General features: G+C 40.9%; 1 protein-coding gene across 2 annotated transcripts in view; it reads left to right on the top strand.

The window, feature by feature from the left end:
• ADAMTS14 (ADAM metallopeptidase with thrombospondin type 1 motif 14) overlaps positions 1-15889 on the top strand; it is a 223474-nt gene that overhangs the window by 195463 nt on the left and 12122 nt on the right. For both annotated transcript variants that reach the window (XM_063434909.1, XM_063434908.1), the window contains exons 20-21: positions 2768-2897; positions 8664-8777. In XM_063434909.1, the coding sequence (XP_063290979.1) occupies positions 2768-2897; positions 8664-8777 (244 nt within the window). The remainder of the gene's footprint in view (positions 1-2767; positions 2898-8663; positions 8778-15889) is intronic.

Raw genomic sequence — 15889 nt, 5'->3', positions numbered from 1 at the left:
GTTTATCCCCACGTCCAAGAAGAGCATGCCCAGCAACAGCATCCATGGCACAAGACCTGGCGGCAGCTCCAACTCCTCACGAAGGAATACATGAAGGGCACAAGCCGCGGAACTCACCGCAGACACCCCCTCCAACAAACACTCTGGCGGCACTCACCGCTACACGGACATTTAAGTCAGTAAGGTCACACTCAAACTGGCAATACATAACGGCCGTCAACATCCTGACTTTTGCAAACGATGACCCAACATGCCGAAATCTGCCTGGTGGTACTCTACTCTACTATACTTTACTTTCATTTAATCTACTCTACTTCACCTTGTTTGACAGACCTCCCTAGACAAGCTATTTGTTTTCCAAAAATGTTTGTGCACATGTCTGTTATGCATATAAGCTCTAAAACGTTAAATGTTAAGCATGGATAGCGTGCATAAGTGCACAATGACTAGTGTGTGTTTCCATGTATAATGTCTAGAATGCGCAGGAAGCGTAAACGCACACTGCTTAGTAAGCATTGGAGGTCACCTTGACAAAGATTAACTCGATGTACTCATGTTTTCTTATTACTTACTCTCACTTTGAATACAAAAAGTGCACGTGACACTGTATACCCCACTGTTACTAATGTTATTGGTATAAGCGAGTGGAATGCCTTTGGGGTACCACGAGCATGTCTGTTAAACCTATATGCACGAAAAAATAAAGAATACAAAAAAAAAAAATCTATATATGATGACATAAATGAAATCAGTCCACAAATGTTCCTCTTTAATATTGGTCTTCCTACACAAGATAGTAATTTAAGAAGATTATTGACTCATATATTTTTGGCAGTTAAAATTAATATTGCTAGATGTTGGAAATCCCCTATACCTCCTGATTGGTTAGAAATTTTGGCCCAAATTTAATTTCAATATAAAATGGAAACAAGTAGTGATGTCCCGAACAGTTCGCTGGGAACCGTTCGCCGGCGAACATAGCGTGTTCGCGTTTGCGAACACGCGCGATGTTCGGTCTGCCCCATATTCGTCATGGAGGTGGGAGGGTCTGGGAGGGAGGGTCTGCTGCTGATTGGCTGGAATGTGTCTGCTGACTGTAAGGTACAGGGTCAAAGTTTACTCAATGATGACAAATAGGGGGCGGACCGAACATCGCGCGTGTTCGCGACCGTGAACACGCTATGTTCGCCAGCGAACGGTTCCCGGCAAACTGTTCGGGACATCACTAGAAACAAGCTATTTTCTTAATCCCTCCCCAAGGAAAATTGAAAAAATGTGGTCTCCCTGGATCTCCATATTTTCTAATATTAACTAGATATATCTCTTTGTTGTTCTCTTCTCTCTTCAAAATCGGCCAGAGTACGTGTTATGTAATTATATTATCTATATATATATTTTTTGTTTTGTTTGTTTTAATGTTTATATGTAAATTAATTATTTGAATCTTCCTATAGAAATATATGACATATATTAAAAGGACTTGATATTCTATATCTATATATGTATATGATGTCTATATTTTATGATATACTTAATGAATTATTTGGATTGATGGTGTCATATAGGATAAGTAACTGTGTTTTTATGTATTTGATGAAATTTCTATTGAATAAAAAAGATAAATATATATAAAAAAAAAGAGTTGCAAGTACACGAATAAGCGGCAAGCATGGTTACTTCTTTGCCTACTGCCTCCACATATTTCCTATATTCGACACCATTTTACACTCTCAGCAACTAAAGCAGTCTGCATGTTACATACTGAAAATGGAGATTTACTCCATAGGATAAAAATGTCAAACTATATACCATTTAACCACCATGTTTAATGCAGGTTTATTGCTTAATTTCATAAAAAATAAAAATAGTTTTTTTAACATTGAGTGGCTTTTTACTCTATATATATATATTAAATACAGACTGTAGAGGTATTCCAATAGCTAAATTTATTTGTACCTCCTGTGGGAAAAGTGTACATGAAACTATAATGGAGTACATATATGTGAAAGTTAAAGGGACACTATAGTCACCTGAACAACTTTAGCTTAATGAAGCAGACCCTGCAAATGCCTCCTGTATGTGATTAAAGTTCAATTTAGAGATTGAGATACACTTATTTAAGGTAAATTACATCTGTTTGAAAGTGAAACCAGGTTTTTTTTCATGCAGGCTCTGTCAATCATAGCCAGGGGAGGTGTGGCTAGGGCTGCATAAACAGAAACACGGTGATTTAACTCCTAAATCACAGTGAATTGAGCAGTGAAATTGCAGGGGAATGATCTATACACGAAAACTGCTTTATTTAGCTAAAGTAATTTAGGTGACTATAGTGTTCCTTTAAATGTTGTTATTATTCATTTATTTTTTAAAGACAGATATACTGTATTTCGCCATCTTATCTACTCGGTTGTATTTCAAGAGATACCTCATTACACAGGAACTAAACTATTTTACCATTTGTTATTTTTTTAATGACTGCACAGCTGTTTCAATACATATCAAGTCCGAAATAATGTAAATATTTGGCTTAAAATATTTTGCCAAAAAAACAAATTGTAGGAACTGCATGTGCAGTGCAGATATGCTTGATATATTTATCTCTTTATTTATGAGACTCTAAGGAGTTGGCAGTGCATGTGCTATCTGCTTGTAGGAAAGCAATGTCTTGGAAGGTACTTAAATTAAGTATTTGCATAAGAAAATCGCTGCACTTCCACAATTCATTTAATTGTGTCTTTATTGACGTCATTGTGTTTGGCTCTAACAGTGCTCATCAAGCTGCGGAGAAGGTATCCAACAACGCCAAGTAGTGTGCAAGGCAAGCGATAATGTCATTGGTCAATGCGATGGTGACAAGCCAGAAACTATTCAGGTCTGCAAGATGGCCCCATGCCCAGGTGAGAAATTTCATATATGAGCAAATATTTATATCCTATGGAAGCAATGAAGGCACGTCTAAGGCAACTTGCCATATTGGGGGATCCAGCTGCCAGAAACCACATTATTAACATTGAGATAGTTTTCTCATTTTTTTTTAACTGCATAGATCCACATCATAAATATATAAATTGTAGTGCTCATATGTGTGGTATATTACCAAACTCTAACACATAACCTCTGGTCCGTCTACTTTAACAAATATTTATTCAGAGACAAGACAACAACAACATACAAATAATGACACACAATCTAACTAACTATACCAACAACAACAACAATCTAATTATATAACAATAACAACTAAATCTTATAAAGTCACCAGATCCCACTCACAGTTCACCATTATAAATATTAGCCCATGTCTGCTCACGTGCAAAAGAGTAATAAGCACTCTCTTCTCAAGGGTGAGCAGCAGTTCACCAACAAGGTGTTCCCTCTACCTTGGGATAAATGGAAAGATAAAATAGAAAGGTGAACAGCGCTAAAGATCAGAAAATGTACATACGTTTAGTAGAAATAATTCGTGTGGAATTATATCGTTCATACATACTGTACCATTATTTGTATTTTTGTTTCTCTTTTTTTAAGTTACTCCGCTGGCCAGTATTTCTACTAAACGTATGTACATTTTCTGATCTTTAGCGCTGTTCACCTTTCTATTTTACATGTCTGCTCACGTGTCTACTTAGTAAACAAACAACATGGAGATATATGTTTTAACCCCTTAACGCCGGTACGGCGTTCTATGCCGTCGCGGCTATAAAGGGCTTTAAAGCCGTTGCGGCGGCATAGAACGCCGTAACGGCTTGCAGCCCCTGGAGGTCCGGCGTACTCACCTCCGCCGCGATCCTCTTCTGGAGGGCTGCCTGACAGCCCAGGCAGCCCCCCCCCCCCCCCCCGGCAAGTGAGGCCCCCAGGGGCCATGTGATCGCTCTTAAAGAGCGATCAAATGGCCCCCTATAGCTGGCTGTGGATCTGCCAGCAGGGGGATTGTCTAAAATATTAGACAGTCCCCCTGCTGGTAGGTAGTGTAAAAAAAAATATTAAACATGTTATAAAATAAATTAAATGCCTTTTTTTATATATATAATATATGTATATATATTATATATATAATATATATACATATTATATATATGTAACGTCATACGTAATGTATTTTAATATTAATATTAGTATATATATTAGTATTAAAATACACTTAGAATGACGTTACATATATATATAATATGTATATATATTATACATATAATAGATATATACACATATATTATATATATATATATATACGTATAATTACAATAATAAATAAATAAAATAATTAAATAAATAAATAAAATATTGAAACAAAATTTAAAATAAATTATATATTCATATGTAATTTCATTCTAACTGTATTTTGTTATTAATATATATATATATTGGTAACAGAATACACTTAGAATGACATTCTATATATATATCTATATATAAAATACAAATAACCGCAAATATATTTATATATAAAGAGATAAATACATATAATTACATAAAAGATTACATTAGTATACACGTAGAATTTAAATACCTATAAATGCATATATATTAAAATTCTACGTGTATATTTAAGTAATTTTTTAACATAATTATGTAATTTGATTAATTAAAATTTGATTGACATGCCTGACAATACAGGGAGAAAGTGCAGAGAATTTAATTCGCAAGCACTATATTTGACCCTGTAACTCTCCAAGACACCATAAAACCTGTACATAGGGGGTACTGTTTTACTCGGGAGACTTTGCTGAACTCAAATATTAGTGTTTAAAACTGGTAAATTGTATTACAACGATGATATTTTAAGTAAAAGTGAATTTATTTGCATTTTTTACAAACAAACGGCACTTTTATGGACTATATTATTGTTGTAATATGTTTTACTGTTTTAAAACACTAATATTTGTGTTTCGTGAAATCTCCCGAGAATAACAGTACCCCCCATGCACAGGTTTTATGGTGTTTTGGAAAGTTAGAGAGTCACATATAAGGCTTGCATTTCATTTTTTTGACATTGAAATTTGCCAGATTAGTTATGTTGCCTTTGAGACCGTATGGTAGCCCAGGAATAAGAATTACCCCCAAGATGGCATACCATTTGCAAAAGTAGACAGCCCAAGGTATTGCAAATGGGGTATGTCCAGTCATTTTTAGTAGCCACTTAGTCACAAACACTGGCCAAATGTTAGTTTTTTGCTTTTTTCACACAAAAACAAATATGAACGCGAACTTTGGCCAGTGTTTGTGACTAAGTGGCTACTAAAAAAGACTAAACATACCCCACGTTCAATACTTTGGGTTGTCTACTTTTTCAAATGGTATGCCATTATGGGGGTAATTCTCATTCCTGGGCTACCACACCGTCTCAAAGGTAACATTACTAATCTGGCAAATTTCAATTTGAAAATGGAACGTTCTATATTTGACCCTGTAACTTTCCAAAACACCATAAAACCTGTTAATGGGGGGTACTGTTGTACTCGTGAGACATCGCTGATTACAAATATGTGCATTTTAACAGTATTATGACATTTACAGCTAAAATGTGAGGCGGAACTACAAATTTAAAAAAAAAAATTACAATTTCTCACAGTTTTTTTAATTTTATTCATAATAAATTATGTTTCATATATAAATATTTGATATGAAATTAAAACCCTGTTTCTCCTGAACAAAATGATATATAATAAGTGTGGGTGCATTTAATATGAAAGAGGTGAATTACGGTTGAACAGACATATAGCGCAAATTCCAGTTTTTGTTTACATTTTGTTTTGATCAGAACGTGTACTATTGACTCCGTCCTGAAGGGGTTAAAGGAACACTTGCAGCCTATGGGGTGAAATAATGCATCTGATAGAGCAGCATACAACAAAATGTATTACTGATATAATATTTCGTTTTTTTTGTTTTTTTTTGCAAACTGCTATAGTCAGGTTTTTTTACTTCTACTTTATAGAAAATGTGAAAACCATTTCGGGACATATCACATCTATCTCCTCTCCATAGCATATTGTGGAGACGCTGACCCAGGAAGCACCTCTAGTGACCGTTTGAGTGACTGCCACTAGAGGTGTCCCTAGGCAGTAATGTAAACACTGCCTTTTCTCTTAAAAGAACCTGTAGCTGATTGTGCAAGCTTGGAGCCCTCCATGCTTTCTTCTACTGCGAGCACCCGTGCTGCAAGCATGGTCACTGCTTCCTGGACTGGTGCTATGTCCGCATTAAACATGGCCTGGATTTCCTTCATTAAGGCTTTGGTGGAGGGAGCCGAGTCTTCCGCCTCTGTGTGTGCCTGTGGTCCTGTTTGCTGCCTCGGTGGAGGTGAGAGGTCGGCTGTAATGCTGTCCTCGTCTGAGGGCAGTGATGTATAGGCTTCAGCAGGTACCATCTTGGCAGGTTCAGGCCGCACGGTCGTGCGCAGGATAGTGCCTATATCTCGAGATCCCGAGCCCGGGTCCAAGTGCATCTTCTTACTTGTCTTCCCCATGTCGTCTGGGATTAGGCCATAGCACTTTGAGCCCAGTAGCGGGGTCGGTATCAGCTCTTGGCTTGGTTTGGTAAGGCCGACTTGCGAAGCTGCTCCAAAACGCGTCTAGCTCGTGCAGGCGTTGGCTCCGATCCCAGTATCTTGCAATACCTTTTTTATTGGACGAATGGTTTCGTTTTTGCTCAGAAATGCTTTACACTTGAGAAAGGAAGGTTCTCCTGAAAACATGTCATTCCTAAATTCTGTTATTCCAATTAAGAAGATATTACAAGATACGAATTTCATGTTATTTTACATCTGCATCACTGGACTAATACGGCTGCAATCTCTACTGTACAACAAATCCAGGTAGATAGCCTCTCTCAGTTCCACATATATAAATGTGCTCTAGAAAGAATGTACACCTAGTGGGTTTATTCATTAAACTCCAAATTCTTTAACCAAACTTAAATATTTCTGTGACAGATGGGTGTGCACCATGTTTCCCCTGCCTCTTGCAGTACAAATCGGATTGTTCTTTAGTCAGTCTTTATGAGTGCACATTGCAGAGTACAGTAAGTGGTTAAGCGATCTGAGCAGTATGTTAGACCAGTCTATTTCTGCACTCATAATTTTTTTTGAAGTGAGTTCATCTGCTTATGTTTTGGTGGTTTTTTTTTTTAATATATTTTTGTTCTTCCCTATATCACTAGTGTAGTAGGGTTGTTCAATTATTCCAATTTCTTTTTATTCCAGATTCCACCTCTGTTCTAGTTAGACAAATGTATGAAATTGAGTGCTTATTATCCCCCTTTAAGGGACTTGACAAAAATGCATCTAGTAGAACATTGTTCAAAAGTAATATATGTATATATAATTATTATTATTTATATAGCACCAACAAATTCCACGTCGCTGTACAATGGATGGACTAACAAACACGTAGTTGTAACTAAACAAGTTGGACGCACAGGAACAGAGGGGTTGAGGAGCCTGCTCAATGAGCTTACATGCTAGAGGGAGTGGGTTAGAGTGACAGAAGGTAAGGGTAGGAGTAGGGAAGTAGGTTAGTAGAATAGTATTCGCTGAAGGCTTAGTGTTTTGATGACCGTTGCGGGAGAGTAATCAGGGTGTGGGGTGGGGGAGCTATTAACAGTTTAATTGATATGCTTTCCTGAAGAAGTGACTTTTCAATGATTTTTTGAAAGAGTAGAGACTGGATGAGCGTTTTATAGAGAAGGAAATGGAATTCCACAGGAACGGTGCTGCCCTAGAGAAGTCTTGAAGGCGAGCATCAGTGGTGGAAGTACGAACAGAGGGTGGACGTAGGTCTTCGGCAGAGCATAGGGACCTAGATGGGATATTCTTGTGTATTAGGGAGGATAGATAGGTTGGAGCAGTATTATGTAGAGATTTGTAAGCCAGAACCAAAATTTTAAATTGAGCCCTATATATTACAGGAAGCCAATGCAGGGACTGACAGAGGGACTGAGGCATGCGAGGTGCAAGCGGATAGGAAGATGAACATAGACAAATGAACCAGAGCACGGAATCCCTCTAATCTATGTTTGAGGAAATTTCCATAAGCATAGATTAGAGGGTTTCCCTGCTCTGGTATGCACTTCTGTGTTCAGGGACATTTCCCCGAGCATAGATGAGCGCACGAGAGCAGGGAATCTCTCTAATCTATGCTCTGGAAATTTCCCCGAACATAGATTAGAGGGATTCCCTGCTCTGTTGCGTTCGTCTATGTTTGGGGAAATATCCCCGAACATAGAAGAACGCAGCAGAGCAGGTAATCCCTCTAATTCCCATGATGGCTCGCACTTACCACCCCGTGAGAGAGCTGGTCGTAAGCCATCGTAAAACAGGTAGGTCGCAAAATGAGGACCACCTGTGTGTGTGTGTGTATATATATATATATATTATTTATACATAATTTTGTGTTTGTTCATGATTCAAGATGCATGAGAAAGAAGGAAAAGAAAACATTAGCATCTTGGAATTCATCCTGTGTTTGACTGTCCCCTGTACTATACAATGGCCTTGCCATGCATATTCCAAGGTTATGGCTAGATCATGCTTAGTGTTGCAATGTTTAGACCAGGAGGATCTGCATAACCATACAAAGTTAACGTTCTTGGATCATTACTTGGAAACTGTAAATACGTTTATTCCTTGCTGTAGTATTTCAGATTTGTTTTCTGTTTATTTGCAGGAAAATCTCCAGGGTTGCCGATACATTCAGAAAACAGTGAAACAATTACACCAAAGATGCCATGGATCCCACCACAAAATTTACCTAAGAATTCCATCAGCAAGATATCTACAAGTACGTTGCTGAAAGATTTGATAGGCCTAGTCTATGCAGATGTGATAACACTGGAGTGATATATATGCAGGGGCGCATTCACTTTCACATAAGCGTCAGTTTTGTGCGTGATTTTCCTATGTATAAAACTGTTACGTCACCCTTTATACATTGGTGGCTTTTATCTTTAGGGTTATTTATAGTTAATCACTAAAGTGGAACTTCCAGGTGAATTTCAAAAATGTAAAAAAAGCCAATAAAGAAACATGTTATAGGTCAACTAAGCTTTCAGTTCAGCTATACTGCCCCTAAATGTAAAATTCACTTTAAATTCTCACTTAGTAGTAAAACACTGTTTTCTGTTGTAATAATAATTTTTTTCTGTTGTAATAATAATTCTTCTTTATGACATATTTATTCCTGTGGGGTTATTTTTGTGGTTTTTTTTTTTGCCTTTTCCTCTCCCTGTTGGCTTTACCATGGATGTGATCAGTGGTAAAATCAACAAGGAGAAAAAAAAGAGCAAAAAAATTAACTATATATATATAAAAACATTAGAAAAGAGTAACTTTTTATACATAACTCCCATATTGTGAAAGTGTAGTTTGCGTTGTATTTACTATAGGACTTTCCTCAAATGGGTTCTAGAATTGAGAATAAAGGCTAAGTTGGTCATTTATTGCACAGAACAACATCCTCATTTCACCAATAACGGTTTGAGAAATTTCTAAATTAACCCCTTAAGTCACAAGCCATTTTTGCATTTTTTTGCTGTTTGTGTTCAAAGCTTTAATCTGATGTCACATATACATAGATAAATTCTCATTAATTATGAAAATAAATAAAATAAATGCCAAAAAATTAAAAACATTTTCACAGTTTTGGCAATAATAGCATGTGCATAACATGTCCAGTTTACGAAAGGTAATTCAAACAAATTAATTTGTGTCTTGATTTATAGACTGTATAATATGTATAGGATTACAGCTTATTTTGAAAGTTACAGGACACAAAATACAAGGACTAAAATAAAATTTCAATGTGAAACAATTTTAGAAGTTGGTATGTTTGTCTTGTAGGTTTAGTAGCCATCACAAAACTGACACATAAAAGTATATATTTATATCAAGTAGATATCACAGGCTATTTACCAAAGGTTATTTTGACACTATTTACGTAGCCATTTCATCACAAATATTGGAGTAAAATTGTGTTTTTTCTCTATTTTGACACATACACATATAACAAGGTTTTTGTAATGTGTATTTCGTAAAGCTGGTGTGTGCTATTCCTGCACAGAACCCCATATTGTGTTCAGCTACATCTGCTGAGTATAACGATACCCCCATTGTATGCCTTTGGCACTATTCTGTGAAGCTACAATGCCATATAAGAGACAAGGCTATTTCAGTTTCTATAGTTCGAATTTTCATAAATGGATTTGATGAGCCTATGTCTTATTTTTGGGGAAATATAGCAATTTGACTGATCAAATAACCCCACAAAGGGCTTTCATTTGATAAAGCAGAATCCCCACGGTATCTTATATCGCATATATTGTGCCTCAACTTTTTTTTTTTACCAATTTATGCCAATGTTTGTGATGAAAGGGAGAAAAATAGCATTTTTACATATATGCTGCATTTTTTTTATTAAATCTGTTTTTATTGAGGGCAGTATAAGGAACAGTTTACCAACGCTGGAGTTGTCATGCATGTTTGACAAGCGATATGAAATGCAGAATTGGTAGAATAGTGGCATTTTTACATTTCCCTTCGCAGAGGCCCATAATGTGTGATATTGTTAACATCGGCATATTTAACGAGTTTCCCACGCAGGGGAGTGTATGTTTGTCTAGTACTTATTTTAAGGTTCAGCAACAGCTTGTTTTTCGACATTTTCATTTTGATAATTAAGCTCGCTGTCAGTGTGTTAGGGTGTGCGCCACTTTTTTCATGTAGTATTGAGTGGTGTATCGGTCTGTTGTTGTGTGGTTATTTTGGCAGGTGATTAAGTTTGGGCGGCGTGAGTGTTTGTCGTGTCTCAGGGTTTACTGGGTGTCGCCTGTGGTTCGTCTTGTGTGGGGTTAAGTCTATGGGGTAGGTCGGTCTGGTCTGTCAGGGGTTGTCCTGTGGTGTTTTGTGGTCTACGTTGGAGGGGTGGATTTCAAGTGACATGGGTGGGTGAGATAGAAGATGGGGCGAGAGGAGGGGGGGAGTGAAAAGCGAGAAAAAAGGGAATGGGGCATTTTGCATTTTTGCTGAGTATTTCTTAGACTTGATATGTACCACTGTCATAAAATTCCCCAAATTATACTCAGGTACATCTTCTGAGTAAAACGATATGCCCAATGTATGACCTAGACACTATTTTGTGAAGTTACAGTGCTGTAAAAGAGACGTGACAAGTTCAGGTTTTTTTCAATGTCTCATATTTATTGGTTTTGATCAAGGAAATGTAAACAAAGGGGTACAGAAATAAGATGGGGTGAGGGTAAATGGTTACACACAATCAGACCACATTGTCGGGTACAAACATATTGGTTAATTTTATACATGTTGTGTAAGACACATGGCATGGTTACTTTATTGTTCAAACAAGTTTTGGGTTAGAGTGATCACAGACAGAGTAGCCACTACGACACTACTTTTTGAGGCTTGAAGGTTACATAAAATTTTCCCATTGGTACCAATGCTGTTGTGGCAGACACAACAAGATTTTATCCTGAGCAGCGCTGTGGAGCAACAGCGCTACACAGGTGTGACACCAGATTCACAGCTAGAGATAGTGGACTTGTACAGACAGCCCCTGAGCACAGTCGTCGCTCTCATTGAGGGTCGCAGTATAACTCCTACTGTGTCACGCAGGCCTCCGACTTAGTATGAGAAGGGGGGTATAATAGTGGCCGGTGTGCGGCGCTAACAGTGGGGTCGTCTGCCAGACAGATATATAACTACAACATTGTCTGCGTGGGTGGTGGGGGAGGGGGGAGCAACAACCGGGTAAAGGTAAGGATAGGGGGAAAGGCTGAGATGTCTCTACACCATGTTAAGTTTTGTGACGGTCCGCTGAGCCACAAGTCTCCAGCTACCGCTGCTCATGCGGGGGCTAGTTTAAGCGGGCTCTCCTGTATGTCATTTTCCTCGGACAACTGGGGTGGGGTGGTCCCCTATCTCTATTTGTACTCCACAATCCTAGATCATCATGGGCCTCTGTCTCATTGCCCAGACCAGGTAGACCAGATCAGGTTGTACCGTGCCAGGGTGCCCTGAATCGTATGCGCTATTTTCTCAAGGTGCTGCGTGTGGTTTATTCTGTTAACTACCACTGTTATTTCCGGAGCTGAGGTTGATTTCCAGAGGGAAGCTATACAGTGTTTGGCTGCCAGGGTGATGTGGGTGGTCAACACCGCCTCCGGATGGGTCAGTGAGTTGGGAAGCATGTGTAGGAGGTAGGCTTCTGGAGTGAATGGTACCCCTTTCTGTACATTATCTTGGAGTAACGTTTGTACCTGTCTCCAAAAAGTGTGTAATACTGGACAATGCCAGAATATATGACTCAAAGTGCCCGTCTGTGCGCAGCAGCGCCAGCATACTTGTTGTGCCCCTGGGTATATAAGTGCCAGTCTCCGCGGGGTGAGATACCACCTCATCCAGAGTTTATAAGCCGCTTCAACATGATCTAAGCAGCGTGTGGCTCGTTTTACCAGTGCCATTGCTGCAAACCATGTACTACTCTCTATTGTGCTATTGAGCTCAGATTCCCAGTGTACCATGTAGCTTAATTTATCAGTCTTGCCTATCTCCAAGAGATTTCGGTAACATAGGGAGAGTGGTTTCGCTCGGGTCTTTCGACTGAGACATAGTGAGTCGAACGGGCCTGGCTCTCTGGTATCTGGCGCTGCCTGGGTGATTCCCTGCATTATGTGCTTAATACGCAGGTAGGTGAAGAGTTCCCTACTTGGGAGGAGGAAGGTCCGCTGGAGTATCGGGAATTGTCTGATCTCATTGCCCTCCATAATTTGGGACACCCTCTCTATCCCCTTTGCCGTCCAACCGTCTAGAGTCAAGTCTTGTGTCAGGTACTTCAGGCTAGTCATGGGGGCGTATAGCATCAGAGGATGGGCGAGCAGTTTCGGGGCCCACCTGTGCCATATGCGGAGAGAGTGTTTTGTGGTCACTAACATGTTTGCGTTGCGCGGATGCGATTTGGGCGGGACCCAAAGTAAGTCTAATAGTGCGTGGGGTGTAGCACTTGCCGTTTCTAAGTGGTACCACAGGGGGCGGTTTGGGGTCATCAGCAGTCTTGCTGTTTGGGATATGTTTGTGGCTATATAGTATTTGAAGATATTGGGTACACCCAATCCTCCACCCCCCATGGCCAGGGTTGTGCTTGCTATAGATACCCTAGGTGGTTTCTTCTTCCATATGTGGGCGTTTCACAGACGCTGGAATCGTTGCAGCAGCGTCTTTAGTATCTCAATGGGGAGGGCCCTAAAGAGGAATAATATTTGAGGAAGTATGATCATTTTTAAGGAGTTTATACGTCCCAGCCACGAAGTGTTTTTTGCCCCCCAGCTCTCCAGCAGCGTCTCAGTTTTAGTCAGTAAAACGTCATGGTTGTGTCGGAGAAGGTTGCGTCTTAAGGGTGCCAATTTTGTGCCTAAGTAGGAGAGAGCGTCTTTCCGCCAGTCAAAAGGATGTTGGTCTCGCAGGGCGGTAAGGGTAGAGTGGGTCACGTTAAAAGGTAGCACCTGAGTTTTTGCCTCATTGTTTTTGTAATAAGACACTTGGCCATAGTCATGGAGCAGGAGTAGGAGATGCTTCAGTGATTCTGTCGGGTTAGTTAGAAATATTAGAATGTCGTCAGCAAAGGCGGCTATTTTTTGGGGGCCCAGCTGCGAGGGGACACCGGCGACACGGTGTTCCTGTTTAATAGTGTGCAATAGTGGTTCTTGTGACAGTATAAAGATGAGGGGCGACAGCGGGCACCCCTGTCTTGTGCCATTCGTCAGGGCAAAGCGTCGGGAGGTAAAGCCGGAGCTCACAACCACGGCTGTCGGGGAGGAATACAATGATAGGAGGCCATTGAGAAATTTGTCGGGGAATTTAAATCTACGGAGGACTTCCGTCATGTAGCCCCAGTGTAGCCGATCAAAGGCTTTCTCCGCATCAAGGGCCATTAGCAGTCCCTGTGTTTTGTGTACCGTCAGGAGTTCCATTATGTCCAGCGCACGCCTTGTGTTGTCCTCTACCTGGCGCTCCGGGACAAATCCCGATTGTTCCTGGGAGACAAGTGTACCCAGGAGGGGGCGTATTCTATTAGCTAGGACTTTGGCAAAAAGCTTTGTGTCTGCGTTAAGCAGGGAGATAGGACGGTAATTTGCGCAAAATTCCGTGGGTTTGCCCGGCTTGGGGATAGTAATGATGGTGGCCTCTAACATTTCAGGGGGTATGGAGCCTGACTCCATGATGTTGTTGAACAGGGAGGTCATGTGAGGAAGGAGTTGGTCCTCAAAGACTTTGTAATAGTGGGCGGAGAAGCCGTCAGGTCCTGGGGCTTTATGTCGGGGGGTTTCTCTAAGTGCTTTGGAGATTTCCTCTGGAGTGATTGTGCTACTAAGTAGTGAGGCTTGGACGCTGGAGAGCTGGGGAAGTTCCACTCTGTCTAAGTAGGCGGCTATCTCCACCGGGGTCGGCTGGTGTTGTAGGGGGTCCTCCGCTAGGTTATAAAGGGCACCGTAAAATGTCGCAAATTCATCCACTATCAGTTTGGGGTTCGTCAGTTTTGTCCCAGTATCAGCCACTAAGCATGGTATGCGCATCTGAGCGTGTTTGTCTTTTAGTTGGGCGGCCAGCAGTTTCCCCGCCCTGTTCCCCTGTCTGTAATACTCGCTTTTAAGTTTGCGGAGAGCCCTCTCTACTCGCTGGAGTTGGTGAACTTCTAAGTCATCTCTGATCTTATTAACAGCCCGTCTGTTCGCGTCGGATGGTGAGGATTTGTGGAGGTCCTCTGCAAGTTTCAGCTCCCTAAGCTTTGCGCAGCTGGTTTCCTCTAGTTTGCATTTTAGTGTCGCTCCTGCCCTAATTAGTACTCCCCGTACCACGGCCTTATGGGCCAGCCATGTCGCGGCTACGGTTGTGTCTTGGGGCTTGTTGTCCGTGAAGTAGTTCACTATGGTTTTCCTTATTTCAGCAACTCGTTCAGCACTGTCTATGAGGGACTCATTGAGGCGCCACGAACCTCGGCCTCTCACCGGGTGTAAGGTGGTGAATGAGGAGAGCAAAGGGGCATGGTCTGACCAGGTGATTGGGTCGATGGTAACCCTAGCCAGAGTGTCTAGGGACTTCCCATCCACCAGACACATGTCTATGCGGGAATATTGGTTGTGGACTTTCGAGTAAAAAGTATAATCTCTCGTGGCCGGGTATAAGGAGCGCCATGTGTCGTGAAGGCCATGGGAGTGGAAGAGAGCTGAGAGCTTGTCACCAATAGATATAGAGCGAGGGTGGGATCCTGGAGTGCCTGATCTGTCCAGGTCAGGGTCAAGTACACAGTTAAAGTCTCCGCAGACATAAGTTTGGCCCTGCTTTAGCCTATCAAGCGTTTTCAGGGATTTCCTAATAAAGTCATATTGGTTGGAGTTAGGGGCGTATAGATTTGCTAAGGTTACTGGGACATCATTTAGTCTACCCACCAGGATCAACAGCCTGCCGTCAGTAGTTTTATACTCTGTCGTGCACGTGAAGGCCCAATCCGAGTGGATTAAAATACTGACTCCCCTAGTTTTATTAGGCGCTAGGGCATGGTAGGAGGCGGGGTATCTGGCTGAGAGGAATTTCGGGGGGTTTGTAGCCGAGAAGTGTGTCTCTTGTATGCAGGCTACTGAAGCATGCATGGAGCGAAGCTGGGAAAAGGCAAGCCTGCGCTTTTGCGGGGTGTTCAGGCCTCGTGCATTTAGGGACAGAACATTAAACTGGTGTTGGGAAGACATCAGCTGAGACCGGGGGGGACCTCGGTGTTTCCGAGGTAGCATTTACCAAACTGGTACACTGACTCAGGTAGTAATCTCTGGTAAAGGGGGGTTACATCCCTAATCTCCCAGCGCCTCCGAGGTTCAGGGTGAGCGACAT

Source organism: Pelobates fuscus, chromosome 10 (genome assembly GCF_036172605.1).
Source record: "Pelobates fuscus isolate aPelFus1 chromosome 10, aPelFus1.pri, whole genome shotgun sequence".
Classification (NCBI taxonomy): Eukaryota; Metazoa; Chordata; class Amphibia; order Anura; family Pelobatidae; genus Pelobates; species Pelobates fuscus.
This window is presented reverse-complemented; position numbering and strand designations above follow the sequence as displayed.